Here is a 17,390-nt window from a genome sequence, read left to right as displayed (position 1 = left end):
ACATGGCACTCAATAGACTGTGAAAAGGACTCTTGTTTACAGTATGAGAGCTGGAAAAAGGCATAGTGTAGCTTTGTTCTACCTCAGCCGGGAACATGTGCATCAGGCATCTCAAATGTTTTGCTGCTTTGCAAGTGCAGTGAATAATGATTTGGGGGATACAAATATATTTTAGTGAGTAAGCCAATTAGCAAATATGGAATCAGCAAATAGTGAGGACCCATCCCCACCCCCACCCCCACCCCCACACACCCCCACCCCCACACACCCCCACCCCCACACACCCCCACCCCCACCCCCACCCCCACCCTCACCCTCATCCTGCTTCAAGCCGTTGTTTCGCAGTCTCCTTGTGTAGGACACAGGTCCAAGGCCCATGCTGGTATTATGAGCCTTGTGCTCCCCCTAGCTGAGGCAGTCATCTCCAGTCGTCAGCTGCCGACCACTCATGCTGGCTGCTGGCCACTCATGCTGGCTGCTGGCCACTCACGGTGGCTCAAGGCAGCATACAGAGTCCTGCGCCGATCTCCGGCTGCTCATGGCAGCCCAGCTCCAGGGAGAGCCGTTATTTCATAATCTTAGCTGTAGAGGACACAGCTCACTGGACCATGTGGGAATTGAACCGGTGACCTCGGCGATAGGAACACGGTGCTCCAACCACCTGAGCCACCGGGCTGGCCCCATTACCTGTTTTAATTAGCTGAGCTTCCTTACCTTCAAAGTAGAAGATCGATCTTTGGTGGTGTGGTGTTTTGACCAACCTTTAATTTTTATAACATTATGAAGCTGTAGTGGTTTACTTATGTAAGTAAAATCCTTTCAGGGAACTTCTGAAATTATTAGTTTCAGTTGTACAACATAGGGATTAGATATTTCTATAACTTATGAAGTGATCATCTCAATAAGTCTATTACCCATCTGACACCGTACAATATTATTGACTATACGCCCTTTGCTATCCTCTAAATCCCATTTTTATAGGATTCACTATTAATATTAGCGTTCTTTCTGGTATATTTGGTAATTCCATAATTAGAGTATCAGATCAACCCAGCATTATACTTGGTATATGACTATATTGGTATAACAGCTTATACCAATACTGTAAGGGCTATGAAAATTCATCAAACTACTGAACTAAGACCAGTTTCTTATTTTCTAGGTACAAACAGTTGCACAGCAAGTGGCAGAAGATAAATTTGTTTTTGACATACCTGATTATGAAAATATCAACCATGTGGTCGTTTTTATGCTGGGAACAATTCCATTTCCTGAGGGAATGGGAGGATCTGTCTACTTTTCCTACCCTGATTCAAATGGATTGCCAGTATGGCAACTCCTAGGATTTGTCACAAATGGGAAACCAAGTGCCATCTTCAAAATTTCAGGTCTTAAATCTGGTAAGAATAATATATTAAAATGGTTTCATAATTAAACTGTTTTCTAACATAACATAACGTAGAATATGGCTTTTTTTTAACTTTTCATTGTATTCTGCTGGTTGCTAAAGTAATATGTAACATTTTTTTAAAAAATTCGATGACATTAAAACATTTAAAAAATAGTAAGTAAAGACCTCCTTAGCTCCTCACACTCCCATCCTCTACCCCTGGAGAGAACTACTCTCTGTTCTCTGTATGGTATATACCTTCGTAAAGGAATGTTTCTGAATTAGTGGGTGTTTTAATAAATAATGAGAGGAATCTTCTCAGAATATCTAATATGCACATCTATGTTTAAATAAACAGATAAACCAAGTAGACTTGTATAGGAAATAAAATGAGAGTTCTTTTTTCTGTGCAGATTTTTGAACTTTAGATTTGATTACCCCTTCAGTGTTCTTCTGTTGGTTGTATTGATATTGCAGATGTTAGACCTTACAGGGACATAATTCTTCTTTGATGCTTTGGGTTATTTTGTGAAGAAATGTGAGAATGCAACTAGGTACTATTTACTCCCATTGAATCTCTGGTTCCCTTGAAAAGCTAGATAAAAAAAAGACATAAAAATTCCTAGAATATAAATATACATTCTCCTAGAGATTGTTTATAGAGTCCAAGGAAAAATTATATTTAGGCAACATATTTATGTATTTAACAAACATTGGGGTATCTACTTTGGGGATTTAAAGGTAATTAAGTTCTTGCCTGAGATAATTCATATTCTTATAGAGGAAGATGGTTCTGTAGACCAGCAGTTAGGGTGTACAGTAACAGTGGATGTTTGTATAAAGTGCTGAGATAGAATAGGAAAGGGAGCAATTAACTCTTAAGTATGTTGGGAAAGGTTTTCTGGTTTATCAGGCCTATGTGAGGCATTAAGAAATAGTCTCAGATGACTTTTTCTCTTCTCTGCGGCTGTGCCTAGAAATACTAAGTAGACAATCTGTAAGTAGGAAAAAAATAGACAATTCAATACATTCTAGTGAAAATTACTGGACATTAACTATGAAGCGAAAGTAATAAAGGAACCAGTGAGAGAAGACAAGTCGTTTATAACTGAACAGCAATTAGTCAGTCTAGCAGATACATCAAGAGCATGAAAAGAGGTGAAAAACCAATAGGTTAATATCCTCAGAGTGCCAAGGAAAAAAGAAAACTCTGAAAATGGTCATTTTGAAGTGAAGGAGAAATAAATGTATTTTCAGATGGAGATAGAGTTTACTACTCATAGACCATTACTGAAAGAATTTCTAAAGGTATTGTACTTACAGGAGGAAATTGAACCCAGAATGTAGAGGAAGGTGCAAGACACAAAGTTAGCAAAGAAATTGGTAAACATGTAGACAAATCTGGAGAACCTGATTTTATAAAACAACATAATAAATGCCCAAGAATTAAATACTGTGCTAGAAAACAATGCATATGACAGGAAGGGTAGTGATCTGAGTTAAAGCTTTCTGAGGTCCTGTTGTTTAGAAAGAGTAATAATAGATTGTACTTGCAAGTAGTCCTGTTAAAATTTTAAGGAAAACTAAAAAAGGTGAGAGGAAGCATAGTATGTTAAAAACAAAAGATGATGGAAATAATTTCAGCTATATCAATTATCAAAATAAATGTAAACAGACTAAACAGAGAAAACATGGAGACTGCAGAATGGGATTTTTTTTTTTAAGGCAGCAAACAATTGTATTGCTGTTTATGAGTAATGGGTCTAAAATATTGTAACCCAAAGAACCAAAAAAAAGAAAAAAAAACTGTCGTAGGTATATTAATCTTAAGAAAACTTGGACTAAGGCAAAAGCTTTATCAAGGATTAAGGGATTTATTTATTAGGAATGAGATAATTTACTAAGAAGACTTAAATATTTCTAGGAAAAGGTAAATGTCATGAATTTGTGTGTATATATAACAACTTCAAATACATAAAGAAAAAATACAATGATAAATGAACAGCCTTAATATTAATATTTTAATACACCTCTCGATAATTGACAGATCAAGTAAATTAAATATTAATAAAGATGGAAGACTTGAATGAAAGAGTTAGCAAGCTTGAACTAATGGACATTTATAAAACCCTGCAACTGATAATTAGATCATACACATTTTTAAGTATACAGAACATTTATGAAATTTCACCATATACCAAATCACAAAGCAAACTGCAGCAAATGGCAGACAATATACAGCTCACAATGCACTATATTTACATATCAAAAGATAAGGCATTGTCATGTTAGAAATTAAAAAATATTTTAAAATAATTCATGAGTCGTAGAAGAAATAATCATGGACATTAAACTTCTATAGAAACCAAAACAAAGTAAAACACGTATCAAACCTTTTGAAATCAGGTAAGGTAGTACTAAAGAGATTAATTCACGGACTTAAATGCGTATATGTGAAAAGAGAGATTGAAATGAGTCAGCTAAGTATTTAACATAAGTAACCCAAAGAATGTAAAAGAAAATGATAATTCTAAGAATAGAAATTAATGATGGAAAGCAAAGAAACGATAGACTTAATGAAATAAAAATCTGATTCTTTGAAAAGACTAATAAAATAATGAACCACTGAAAAGATGTATTGAGGAAAAAGAAGTCACAAATAATGTTATTAAAACTGTAAAAATGGAGACATAATCATAAATATAGTAGAGGTTCAGTACTGTTTATGAGGGATTTTATGCCAATACATTTGAGAATGACAAAGGAATGTGAAATTGACTGTTTTCTAGAAAAATATACTAAACAAAACTGACTCAAGAAATTAAAATCGTGAATAGATATAATATCAATAAATTAAAATCAGTAATTAAAAATACACCTCGATTCCACATGCAACTGTCAGGCCTAAATGGTTTTACAAAGTTGAACTAAACCTTTATGAAACAAATTGTTCTTATCTTCTATAAACTATCAGAAAATAGAAAAGAGGCAAAGTTCGCCAGTTTATGTTTTGAAGCTGGTATAACCTTCATATCAAAAAGGACAAGACCAATATAAGAGAGGAAATTTAGCCTAAGCCCCTTTTTTTTGGATTTTTACATCTATGTATATAAAAAAGTTACGAAGTGAATTCAACAAGGTGTCTTATTTTTAAAAACTTTTCATTATAGAAAAATCAAGCATATAGAAAAAAAAGACCAAACTGAATTCCTCTCTACTCATAACACAGCTTCAAAAATGGCCTACTCTTGGATAATGTTATTTCATTTATATTCCCACTCCTCATATTATTTGGAAGCAGATTCCAGAGTCCCAACACGTAATGTGTCAATATGTTAGTATGTGTCTATAAAACACAAGGTCTTTTTAAAAAAACAACTATAATACTGTCATCACACCTAAAACCAAACAGTAATTCTTAACATCGAATTATCTAATCAGTGTTCTGATTTCCAAAGGTCTCAGAAGTTTTATGTTTATATATTTTAAAGTTTTTGCATACTTTTCAATCAGCATCTGTGTAAGGTCCTTAACATTGCAATTGGTTGATAGCTTTCTCAAGTATTTATAAAAATAAAAAAACTTAATATATTCTCTGTTCTCTATTTTCAGTAAATTAGTTGGAATTAGAAGTTTGATCAGATTTCATTCGAATTCATTTTTAAAATTTTTTGGCAGGATTATTATAGATAGTGGTGTGTTCTTTGATAAGGAAGTACATATATGACAGCCATTTATATGCAAAGCCTAGATTTGTTAATTAAGAGTAGGTTCAACATGATAATCTAATGCTATCATTTATTAGCTATAAAGAGACTCTTGCGTATCTACTATTTGGTTACACAGGGGTAGAGTCGTTAAGGAAAGGCAGGACAAATACTTGACTCTTTCTCTTTGTATACCAGTGTTCAAAAAAATGAGTTGATCCCTAACAACCTTCAGAAGTAATCAGTCTTTTTTAAAAAAAAATATAAAATCATGGATGTATACGTGTGTGTATTTATTTATATTGATGTATTCTAACCACTGGTATACTATCAGGATCCACTAGACCTAATTAAAATTTTTCAATTTCTTTTTTAGGCAGATATTGATATTTCATGATTTTTATCCTTAAGAAATTTTCCAAAGAACAGAGAAATTAACTGTTTTTGACTATTAGCAATTTTAACAGCTTTATTGAGTTATAATTGACATACAATAAACTGCACATATTTAAAGCGTACTGTTTGAAATGTTTGATGTATGTATATACCTGTAAAACCATCACCACAATCAAGATAATGAATATATCTCTCACCCCTAAATGCTTCCTAGTGCTCTTTTGTAATCTCCTCTCCTATCTTCTCCCCAACCTTAGGCAACTACTGATCTACTTTCTGTCACTATAAAAATACTTTGAATTTCCTAGCATTTTATATAAATGAAATCATAACAGTATGTATTCTTTTTCGCCTTCTTTCAGTATAATTTTTAGAGTCATTCATGTTGTAGTGTGTATCAGTAATTTGTTCCTTTCTATTGATGGGTAGTTTTCCATTGTTTGGATATACCACGATTTGTTTATCCATTTACCTGTTGATGGATATTTAGATTATTTCCAATTTTGATTCATTCAGTAAAGCTGCTAGGAACATTTGTCTTCAAGTCTTTGTATGGACATATTCTTTCATTTCTCCTAGGTAAATACCAAAGAGTGCAGTGGTTGGATCATGTGGTACTTGTATGTTTAACTTTTTAAGAAACTGCCAAACTAATTTGCAACATGGTTGTTCCATTTTGCATTTCAACCAGCAATGTATGAAAGTTCTGATTCCTCCCATCCTTGTCAATACTTGATATGGTCAGTTTTAGGCATTCTAATTGTTGTGAAGTAGTATCCCATTGTGTTTTAAATTTGCATTTTCCTAATGACTAATGATATTGAGTATTTTTTCCATGTGCTTATTTGCTATCTCCATATCTTCCTTGGTGAGGTATCTGTTCAAATCTTTTCCTTGCTTTTTTAATTGGGTTGTTTTTTTATTACTGAGTTTTGAAAATTCTGTATATATTCTTGATACGTTATAAAATACGTGGTTTGAATTTTTTTTTTTTTAGTCTTTGGCTTGTCTTTTAAACAAATGTCTTTTGTAGAGCAGAAGTTTTTTGTTTTGATGAAGTCCAGTTTTTCAATTCGTTTTTTTCTGGATTGTGCTTTTGGTGTTGGGTTTAGGAAATTTGCCTAATACAGAGTCACACAGGTTTTCTTCTACAAGTTTTTTAGTTTTAAATTTTATATTTATGTCTGGGATGTGATTTTAATTAATTTTTCTATTTAGTGCAAAGTATGGATTAGAGTTCAATTTTTTTTTTTTTTTTTTTTTTTTTTTTTTTTTTGCAAATGGATATCAAACTGTTCCAACACCATTTGTTGAAAAGATGAAATAATGACACCTTTTTCTGCATCTGGCATCAAGCATATTCACTTAATACTTGGGAGTTCTAAAACGGCTCCATTTTAAAGTAAAATATAAACATACAAATGAATATATGAGTATTTATGTACTGATTTAAAAAGGAAAGAATTGGAAATGGATATTACAGTTTTTTTGAACAATAAATCACTGGTTGGAAACATGCAAGAAGATTAGATGGATACTGGTAAATCAGTGATAAGCCAGACAGGAAAAGGAGCAACTAATTTAAGGGATGAGAGAGAGAATATTTTTGGTTTTGATTTGAGAAGCCTATGGAACATGATAGCAGTGCCTTAAAAATAGTGGTAGGTGGTTTGTATAGTAATAGGGCTGGTAGTCAGCTGTTAACCTTTTGCATAGTTGGAAAGTATAGGCTATTTTGTACCCAGACTCCTCTGCATTAATTAAGGTTAATACTGGCCATGAATCAATAGAACAGGACTCTGGTTCTTTTCCAAGACATACCAATTAATTGTCAGTTTAAGTGTCTCCACCTTACCGTTCCTTCCTTTGCCCTGGCTTTGGCAGCATTTTGAGTTGGGAAGGGGGTACAACATCTCTTTTTGTTTCTATCATCACTATATTGCCTGCAGCAGATGCTTTGGGAATAGTGAGAAATGCTTTCTCCTGTCCTTTTCGCATTGCCTTTGGCTGTCTTTTTCCTCTTCTCTTGTGACACCCAAAATGTTGGGATCTGGAGGGGGGGACGTGGGGTACATTCTGAGATCTTAAGAAGATTCATCCAATTTGGAGAAATTTTGATTCAGCAATCAAAAATGAGTCAATCCGATTGGTCTAACTAAAGCTTTAATAATAATACTCAGTGAGATGTGTTTTCTATTGTGGAGTTAGATAAAATAGTCCAAAACCTAATCGCAGAGTAATACTTGATCTAGTACTGGATAATGGATTTATTTCCATTATGGTAATGACTAGTTTTTTTTCCCCTGCCTTTTCTCATAAATTTCTCATTTCCATTATTACATGGTGATTAATAGTTTTATTGAGGAAAACAAAACAATGTCAGGGTAGTATTTGTAATGGGGAAATCACTGTGCTTTATTAAAGAAAAATAGAGCAGCTTAAAATATTTAGACTTAGATATTAGACTTAGTCCATATCAACATTAAATGAATGATAAAATGTTAAAATGTTTTTGATAGTTTTTTTTCGTATTATGTTTTGGAAAAGCACTTTTTGGATGTTTAAAGTATTAGAATTCTTAATTTATATATAAAAGATTGGACTTGTTATTCATACTAGGGTATGGTATATTATTAAAAATACAAGAATAGGTGGATTTGTAATAGATTTATACTTATGAACCTTTGAGGTGCCCTTTATAAATTTTTATATTGAGCAAACCTAGCTAACTGGCACATCAAGGTGGTAGAGAGACTTGTTGAAATAACTTTAGGCAGTTGTGATTGAAGTGAGACTTTAAATAACAAATCCAGCAGAATTTTATGGGAGTGGGGAGCGTAGAAGATTAGGTCACGTGAAACTGATTTCATGTTAAGAAACTTTGGCAGTGTTTGCAGTTCTCTGATGGATGATGAACAGATTTCTTAACATCGCACAGAACAGTTTTGGTTGGAGAAGGTCAAGAGAGCTCTGTTGGGAGAATTGCAGTTGGTAGCGGGGTCTTGAAACCGGTTACTTTGAGTTATTTTGATTGAAGAAGATTCTTTCTGACTCTTAGGTTCTCAGAAAGAGTTATGGTGAATATAGATTTAGGATGATACTGGAACAATCTGGGGTGATGGTAGAGAACTAGGATAGGACTAAACATGAAAATACAAAAGGAAGGTTTTGGTACTAAGAAATAAGAAGAAACGTCTTCCTTCCTTGCTCCCTTCCTGTTGCGACCTGCACAACACAAGCTGTGGGAAGGCGAGGGAGGCGGCGAGGGTTAAACTATAATAAAGAGACAGAGACTCATATACAGTTAAATCACAGAGGACCAAGGGACTCGCGGCCTCAAGAGACTGGAGCCCCGAATCGGGTCACTGACAGTATTTATCGATTACAAACAATGAACATCACATGATTAGAGGCAGGGTCTGTGAAACTCTTACACCATTTCAAAAAATGATTTCAATACCCAATTATTTGTCCCAAAGCAGCCGAAGCATATCGTCCCAAGATGACTAAGGTGTGGTGTGCACCACCCTGGGGGAGAGAGTCTCTCGTGGTGAAACTGTCCCATGAGCTGAGCAGTAAGAGCTAGATCTTATCGCTCTAATGGGCCTCTCTCACAATAAGGTGAGAGGGAGTAGCCGGGGCCAGCAGCAGCTTCCCACAAGAACCAGAGGAAGGAGGGGCAAGGCTCCCTCCTATTATTTCTTATAACAGCTCATTGGGGTCTCTATGGGTCCTATCTGGCTTGAGTTGTCCCTCCCGCGAGGAATCTTACTCGTCTTTGACCGCAGACCCTTCTCTTGAAGACCAAATGGAGAGACTCAGGATATTATAAACTCAATCCCAGAGAGGCACAGTCCCACAACTTCTTCTTTCCTTAGGGAAAGGTTGGGGGGGACAAACAGCTAGGCTGCTGTGTGACCACACCTTCCTCCATGGGACATAGAAATCCTAAAAAAGTCATAAGCTTAGGAGATACAATTTGGTGGTTGGAGAATTGGAAATGAGTTTCTTACAATTTTGTCTTCAGATGCTGTCCATGTTTTTTATAAAGTGGAAGACGCATTTAATGAAAAACAGTAAAAATTATGAAATACTGGCAGTTCTGTATAAAAAGATTCTTTGCTTTACAGAAAGGTGTATGCAAACTCAAATTAGCACATAAACAGCAATATTAACAAAACTAAAATTGGTATGGTATGGGGAGCTTTAAAAAGTGGGTAACTGTAGGTACCGTAGGTCTTTTGCCTTACCATGATTTTTAGTTGTTTTATTTACATTGTGAAAGCTTGGGATATACACTAGAAATTACTTTAGACATTTCCATTAAAAAATTACAGAAAAAAACTACCTGCCTGTGTAGTTAAAACTTTGTTGTATATTTTATTCCTCAAGTAATTATTGAATGTCTACTTCATTCTTAGCACATACTTTTCAAATTGATGACTGCTCTCAGTTAGAATATTGTATAAGTGTGTAAAGGTTAAAATCACTCCAAGACAGTATTAAAAGGAAACAGATTAGTGAACTGAGACAATTGAAAATGACTCTGGAAGGTTAGACTGGAGCATGAACTTGAAGTATGAATAGATTTGAATGGGATGGGAATTGCATTTAGAGAAGATCAAAGTCATAAAAGTAATATGCACTGCACCTTAAGTGGCAGTGAGGAGGAGACCTTTGAGGGTGGCACGATAGGCTCCCATGTGGGAGGTAGGGGCCGGGGTGAGTTAAAGGTGAAATGGAGTTGTGTGATGGTCATACGATGTGGGGTTGAATTTTTTTCTGGTAAGCAAGTGTTTGAGCAAGAATATATTATTAAAAATGATGTTTTAGGAAAACCATTCGGATGGCTTGAAGAATCTTGTTGAGATTAGAGCCAGAGAAGTCAGTTAGGAAGGTTTTATAATTGAAGGATGAAGGAAGGATAACATTGAATATCTGCTTGTGCGATACACTGTGTTAGGCTTTCATGTGTATTAATCTGTTTAATTTTTAACAACATTTACAGATGGGTATTATCAGCCTCTGGTTTTTAAGAGTCTGGATATCAGAGAAATTTAATATTTTGCTCAGAAAAGAAAGTCTGGTAACCTTTAGGCAGTACGTATATATGTGCCTCTTGCAAACAGTTTTATATTGTTTGGTAATACCATAATTTATTTAATAAATTGATGGAAATTTGGGTTGTTTCCATATTGTTTATTGTTTTACTAGCAATGCTGCAATAAATATTCTTACACGTATCTTTGTACATATTTTCTAGCACTGTATTTCTGTAGAAGAAATTCCTAGAAGTGGAACTGAATTCCTGGATTAAAATGACCTTTAAAACAAATGTGTAGGAACCCTGGAGAAAGGGTACTGAATATGGATAATGGATCATGATTGTCATGGCAGTTTTTAGAGAGTCGTAATAAAGGTACAGTGTACTTGGTACTACATAAAAAACTAATACAGCATATTCTTGCCAAGTGTAATAAGAGAGTAAGCCATGGAATATTAGAATGGAAGGCCCTAAAATAATTTAATCTAATCCATAATTCTACTGTTGAGACTCTTGAGATCGAGAAAGTTTTAAAGCAGGGATTAGATCTAGATACTCATTTTTAGTCCAGTATTCTAAGTGTAGGTCTTTTCTCCTCCCAAAGTAAGTTTAAGGAGAAAACCGCATTCTAATTCCTTTCCAGTGTTTTATATGTATATGTAGTCCGTATGTTTGTAACTACTGTTTTCTGCCATTTTTAGTTAATATTATTTCATAGTGGGTTATGAAATTGTGATGTATTTAAAAAGTATTAAATGTTTAAGTTCCCCTTCTTTTCTTTCCCTGCTTTCCTATTAACCAAGTAAAATGAGAAACAGACACATTCAGATGGGCTGGAATGTGAATAGATGAGCTTTTTATGTTTACTTAAAACAAAAAGGTGACATGAGTTTCAGAAACACTTAACGTTGAGTATACATTCCATTTTTCTCTGTTTTAAATGGTAGTATAGTATTACCTTTTGTTGATAAATTATGGTTTGATTACCTATTTCTTGTCGGACATTTTGGCTTTCCCCCCCAAAATCTCTGAACCTACTTTATATTTCCAGTTGTTCGTTGCTAGTATATAGAAGTACAATTGATTTTTTTAAAGACTTTATTTTTTTTAGAGCAGTTTTAGGTTTACAACAAAATTGACAGGAGGTTACATAGATATCCTGTATACCCCTGCCCACACACATGCATAGCCTTCTATTATCAGCATCACCTGCCACAATGGTACATTTTATTACCAGTGATGAACCTACATTGGCACATCATAATCCCCCAAAGTCCACAGTTTACCTTAGGGTTCACTCTTGCTGTTATACATTCTATGGGTTTGGACAAATGTATAATGACATATTTCAGAGTATTTTCACTGCCCTAAAAATCCTCTGTGCTCTGCCTGTTTACCGCTTCCCCACCCACTCCTACCCCCAGCAACCACTGATTTTTTTGTTTTGTTTCTACAGTTTCGCCTTTTCCAGAATGTCATATAGTTGGTATCATACCGTATGAAACTTTTTCAGATTTGCTTCTTTCTCTAATACGAGGTCGGACAATTAAGTTCGTGAACTTGTTGCAGCGATGTTGCTAACCTCTTTTGATATCAGAGGGATTATTCATTATGAATTTGTACCAACTGGACAAACAGTTAACCAAGTTTACTATTTGGAAGTGCTGCAAAGGCTGCATGAAAAAGGTAGACGACCTGAACTTTTTGCCAACAGCTCATGGCTCTTGCATCACGACAATGCACCAGCTCACATGGCACTGTCTGTGAGGGAGTTTTTAGCCAGTAAACAAATAACTATATTGGAACACCCTCCCTACTCACCTGACCTGGCCCCCAATGACTTCTTTCTTTACCTGAAGATAAAGGAAATATTGAAAGGAAGAGAGTTTGATGACATTCAGGACATCAAGGGTAACACGACAGCTTTGATGGCCATTCCAGAAAGAGTTCCAAAATTGCTTTGAAGAGTGGACTAGGCGCTGGCATCAGTACATAGTTTCCCAAGGGGAGTACTTCAAAGGTGACCATAGCAATATTCAACAATGAGGTATGTAGTGTGGTGAGCCAGCCGCCACGAGTCGAACGGTTCCTGACAAGGGGAGTGGGAATGAAAAAAGACACTCACACAAATGATGATGCGATCGATCGGACTCCAGTGATGCTGAAGCCACTAAGTTTATTCTGTCCCCAGAATTTATACATTCTGTGGACGTGCAGTTTAACAAGCACAAAAATGCATTACCTCATTAACAGTAAATCTTTAACTTTAGACACAGAAACTACAAAATAACTAAAACTCCCAGAAGCAATTATCCTTATCAATTGCCTTGAATAGCCATCAGTCTTCTGTGTCCGGGAACTGGCCACTCCCACCACATTCCTGAGCAGCTTGCAAGCACTCTCCAGATGCAGGCAGAGATAATTGCCTCAGGGGGAGGAAATAGGTTAAGCATAAACCGAGCCATTCTGTTAAGGCTCAGAGTTAACTGTAACCATGGCTCCCCACAATGTAGCACTTTTTCTAGGATGAGTTCGCGAACTTAATTGTCAGACTTCATATGTTTTAAGGTTCTTCCATGTCTTTTCATGGCTTGATAGCGCATTTCTTTTTAGTGCTGACAATATTCCATTGCCTGGGTGTACCACATTTTATCCATTCACCTACTGAAGGACATATTGGTTGCTTTGTTTTTGGCAATTAGGAGTAAAGCTGCTGTAAACATCCATGCATAGGTTTTGGTGTGCACAGAAGTTTTCAACTTGGGTAAATACCATGGAGTACAATTTCTAAATCATATGGTGAGAATGTTTAGTTTTATAAGAAACTGCCAAACTGTCTTCCAAAGTGGCTGTACCATTTTGCATTTCCACTAGCAATATGTGAGAGTTCCCATTGCTCCACATACTTGCCAACATTTGGTGTTGTCACACAGTTGATTTTTTTATGTTGACTTTGTATCCAAAAGATGAAGGAAAGGTTGACATATATAAGAATATCTTGCTAAACTCCCTCATTAATCCTAGTAGCTTCCTAGGATTTTCTGTATAGGTGGTCATGATATCTGTGGAAAAGACTTCTTCTTTCCTTCCAATTTTTATACCTTTTACTTCTTTTTATTATTTTATTGCGTTTCCCAGGCCTTCTTTGAGTACCATGTTGAATACAAGTAGTAAGAGTGCAGTGAGACAAGAAAAAGAAGTAAAAGATGTAGCCACTGTTCTCTTTTCATCTGTTTTATGGGTGTGTAAGATTAATTAATGGGCTCTTTCATCAATGTGAAATGCTCTTTGTCTCTGGTAATGCTCCTGATTTGAAGTCTACTTTGTCTAAACCTTATATAGCGTCTCCACCTTTTTTATGATTAGAGTTCTCATGCTATATATTTTTTTGTATGTTTACTTTTGACATAAATCTGTGTATCTCTTGTCAACAATATAGTTAGGTGCTGCCTCTTTTTTAACCTCTTCTTACAGTTTTTAGCCTTTTAAATGAGGTGCTTAGTCCATAAATATTTAGTATAACTGGTATGGTTAGGTTTAAATTTTTATCTTACTGTTTCTTTTTCCTGTCTTTGGCCTTCTTTTGGTTTGAGTATTTTTTTAATCCATATTTCGTTTTCTCTCTTTTTTTTTAATCTACCTTTGCATTAGTTTTTTAGTGGTTTCTTTGAGGATTATGATACATTATTAACTTTTCACAATGTACCTTGAGTTAATATTAACAAACATCTTTGTTTGACAACTATGAATCTGGATTTGGTCATTTTTATCAGGCCTCATCTTCAGCTTTCCTGGCTATCTCAATCCACTTAGTGAAATTCTGAATATAATGACAAAATCTTTAGGGTGAAAATCACATGTTGGATTAAAGATACTTACTGTGTTTCCCCGAAAATAAGACCAGGTCTTATATTAAGGTTTGCTCCAAAAGACGCGTTAGGGCTTATGTTAAGGGAATGTCATCCTGAAAAATCATGTTAGGGCTTATTTTCCAGCTAGGTCTCATTTTGGGGGACAGTATATCTATTCTCATCATCTTCGTACCAAAATTCGGCATTGCAACTCTTTTTTTTTAAGATTTTATTGGGGAAAGGGAACAGGACTTTATTGGGGAACAGGGTGTACTTCCATGACTTTTTTCCAAGTCAAGTTGTTGTCCTTTCAATCTTAGTTGAGGAGGGTGCCATTCAGCTTCAAGTTGTTGTCCTTTCAGTCTTAGTTGTGGAGGACGCAGCTCAGCTCCAGGTCCAGTTGCCGTTACTAGTTGCAGGGGGCACTGCCCACCATCCCTTGCAGGAGTCGAACCAGCAACTTGTGGTTGAGAGGACTCGCTCCAACCAACTGAGCCATCCGGGAGCTCAGCGGCAGCTCAGCTCAAGGTGCCGTGTTCAATCTTAGTTGCAGGGGGCGCTGTCCACCATCCTTTGCGGGACTCGAGGAGTTGAACTGGCAACCTTGTGGTTGAGAGCCCACTGGCCCATGTGGGAATTGAACAGGCAGCCCTCGGAGTTAGGAGCATGGAGCTCTAACTGCCTGAGCCACTGGACTGGCCCCAGCATTGCAACTCTTAATAGCATATGAGAAAGTCAGATATGGATAATAGGAAGCCAAAAGGACTATTATAAATGCTCTGTATATTTTCTTCTAAGTTCAGAATTTTCACATTCTTCACAGAAGGTTGTACTCGGAATTTTCTCAATGGATTGCATTTTTTATTTTATTTTTTTAAACTTTTATTTATTTTAAGTGTGTTTTTCCAGGACCCATCAGCTCCAAGTCAAGTAGTAGTTGTTTCAAGGTAGTTGTGGAGGGTGCAGCTCATACCAGCCCATGTGGGGATTGAATTGGCAACCCTGGTGCTATAAGCATCGTGCTCTAACCACCTGAGCTAACCGGCCGCCCCACATTTTTAATTTTCTTAATGAAGTTTTTTGGGAGATAGGTTGCTTTTTTGATGTCTGTCCATCTCATTAACATAAAAGGTATCTGTAATTAGAATTAGAAATCCATTTTCCACATACACTTAAGTATTTCTAGCTCTGATATTAGTGTTGTCAGATTTTGCGGTGGTTTTTGAAATTTTTCCGTAAAATGTCTTACCTGACTTCTGAAAGTGGTATGTAGCCTTAGTAGTGTCATTAAACTGTAAAATGTATAAGAAAACTTAACATTCATATAGTAGGTCAGCTGAATGCTGGTGTCTATAACGACTTAAACATCTATAATAAAACTTGTAACTATGAATTATGAGATGCCATGTAATGTTAACTTTAAGAAGTTTTTTGGTTCATAATATATAACGAACATAAGTACAATATCTTTTAAATTATGGTTTAAATTTTTGACTCTGAATTTGGAAGGTGGAAGCAGTTTCTCTTAACCAAAAATATGTAACTGAAAGAATTTATATTACAATATTTATGCATGTTTATATGCATTTTCCAAAGGTAAATATTTGTAGAGTTCATATACTATTTGAAAAATCTGTTTAAATCACATCTACATACTCTTTCATACACAGAAAGTTCAACGTAAAACCTTCCTTTTCTCTGTAGGTTAACTATTTGTAAAGTGTTTCAAGAGACAATGAGGAAATGGCTCAATGCCTCAGTCAGGGAGAATTCCAGTGACATCTGCAGTGGAGAATTATGTGGAGATGGGAAACAGAAGAGGCCAAGATTGGAAGAGCAGGTGGGGGAGTAGGACATTAGGTCAGATATACTAAAAACACTTATGTGGAACTTAACAAATATTTTTTATTGTGTCTTTAGTACTTTAACATATGATTGTACTTAATAGAAGAATAAGAAAGGCTTGATCAAATCACCTGTTGTCTCAAAAAGAGGGATTATATATTTATGTAAATAATATAGAGTAATGAATGTGGTAAAGCTTTGTGGTAGAATTAGCTAGTATTTTATGTTATAGGCCTTCAGGGTAAATTAGGCACCTTATCTTTTTTTTTTTTTTTTTTGACCAAGGCCCTACTGTGAGGTTGTGTTAGTTTGCAATGAAATTCTAACTAAATTCTGATATTTAAAAGAATGTTTTTGTATTAGGGATTTAAAACAACTTTTTTTGAAATAATTTTATAAATAGAGAAAAATTTATAAGACTAGTATAAAAAATTTCTTATGTTCTCCCACATTCATACATTTTACTACATGTTATTTATCATTCTCTGGAGATCAGTGTGTGTGTGTGTGTGTGTGTGTGTGTGTGTGTGTGTATTCCTGAAACTTTTGAGAATAAGTTGTAGACGTGCCCCTTTACTCCTAAATACATCAGCATATATTTCCTAGAACAAGGGTGTTCTCTTATATAATCACAGTGTAAATAATCATATTCAAATTTTTTTCTTACAGTTTCTTTTTTTTGGACCCTGTTTGAAACTAGCCCACACACTATATAGCAGACTATAAGCACTGTGAGGCCAGCCTTAGTACTACTTTTACTCCCCTTACAACCACCAAGACTGGTGTTCAGAACCAATGGGAAAGGGAACCGGAGGGTTCATATTCAGCAAATTTAACATTAATACAATACTCTTGTCTAATATACAGCCTGCATTAAAGTTTTGCTAATTTTCCCAATATTGCCTTTTATAACAGTCGTGTGTCTTCCACTCCCACCCCCCTATCTAGGATCCAGTGAGGATCGAGCCAATGCATTTAACTGTCACACTTCTTTAATCTTCAGTCTGGTACAGTTGCTCAGCCTTTCTTTGTTTTTCAAGTCAGTGACAAAAATACCCGTGAAAAAAGGCTTAGCATCAAAGAGGGATTTTTAAGGAATGTTAAAATTAGAATTTGTTAGAAATCATCATTTGGATTTCTTCTTTATAATTCTGCTC

At 35.4% G+C, this 17,390-nt stretch overlaps 1 protein-coding gene and 1 non-coding gene across 3 annotated transcripts in view; one reads left to right on the top strand and one right to left on the bottom strand.

Annotated features, from left to right (window-relative positions):
* The window catches only part of HIKESHI (heat shock protein nuclear import factor hikeshi), a 38,941-nt gene that overhangs the window by 3,103 nt on the left and 18,448 nt on the right, over positions 1-17,390 (top strand). For both annotated transcript variants that reach the window (XM_019739650.3, XM_074335630.2), the window contains exon 2: positions 1,163-1,400. In XM_019739650.3, coding sequence (XP_019595209.1) covers positions 1,163-1,400 — 238 coding nt within the window. The remainder of the gene's footprint in view (positions 1-1,162; positions 1,401-17,390) is intronic.
* LOC141572571 (small nucleolar RNA SNORA61) lies at positions 16,918-17,050 on the bottom strand. The gene has a single exon (XR_012497895.1). It is a non-coding gene; the product is annotated as a small nucleolar RNA SNORA61 (small nucleolar RNA).

The sequence above is a fragment of the Rhinolophus sinicus genome, chromosome 14 (genome assembly GCF_057876585.1).
Source record: "Rhinolophus sinicus isolate RSI-liver-muscle chromosome 14, RSI-T2T, whole genome shotgun sequence".
NCBI lineage: Eukaryota > Metazoa > Chordata > Mammalia > Chiroptera > Rhinolophidae > Rhinolophus > Rhinolophus sinicus.
Note: the sequence above shows the minus strand (reverse complement) of the source record. Positions and strands in the feature narration are given on the sequence as shown.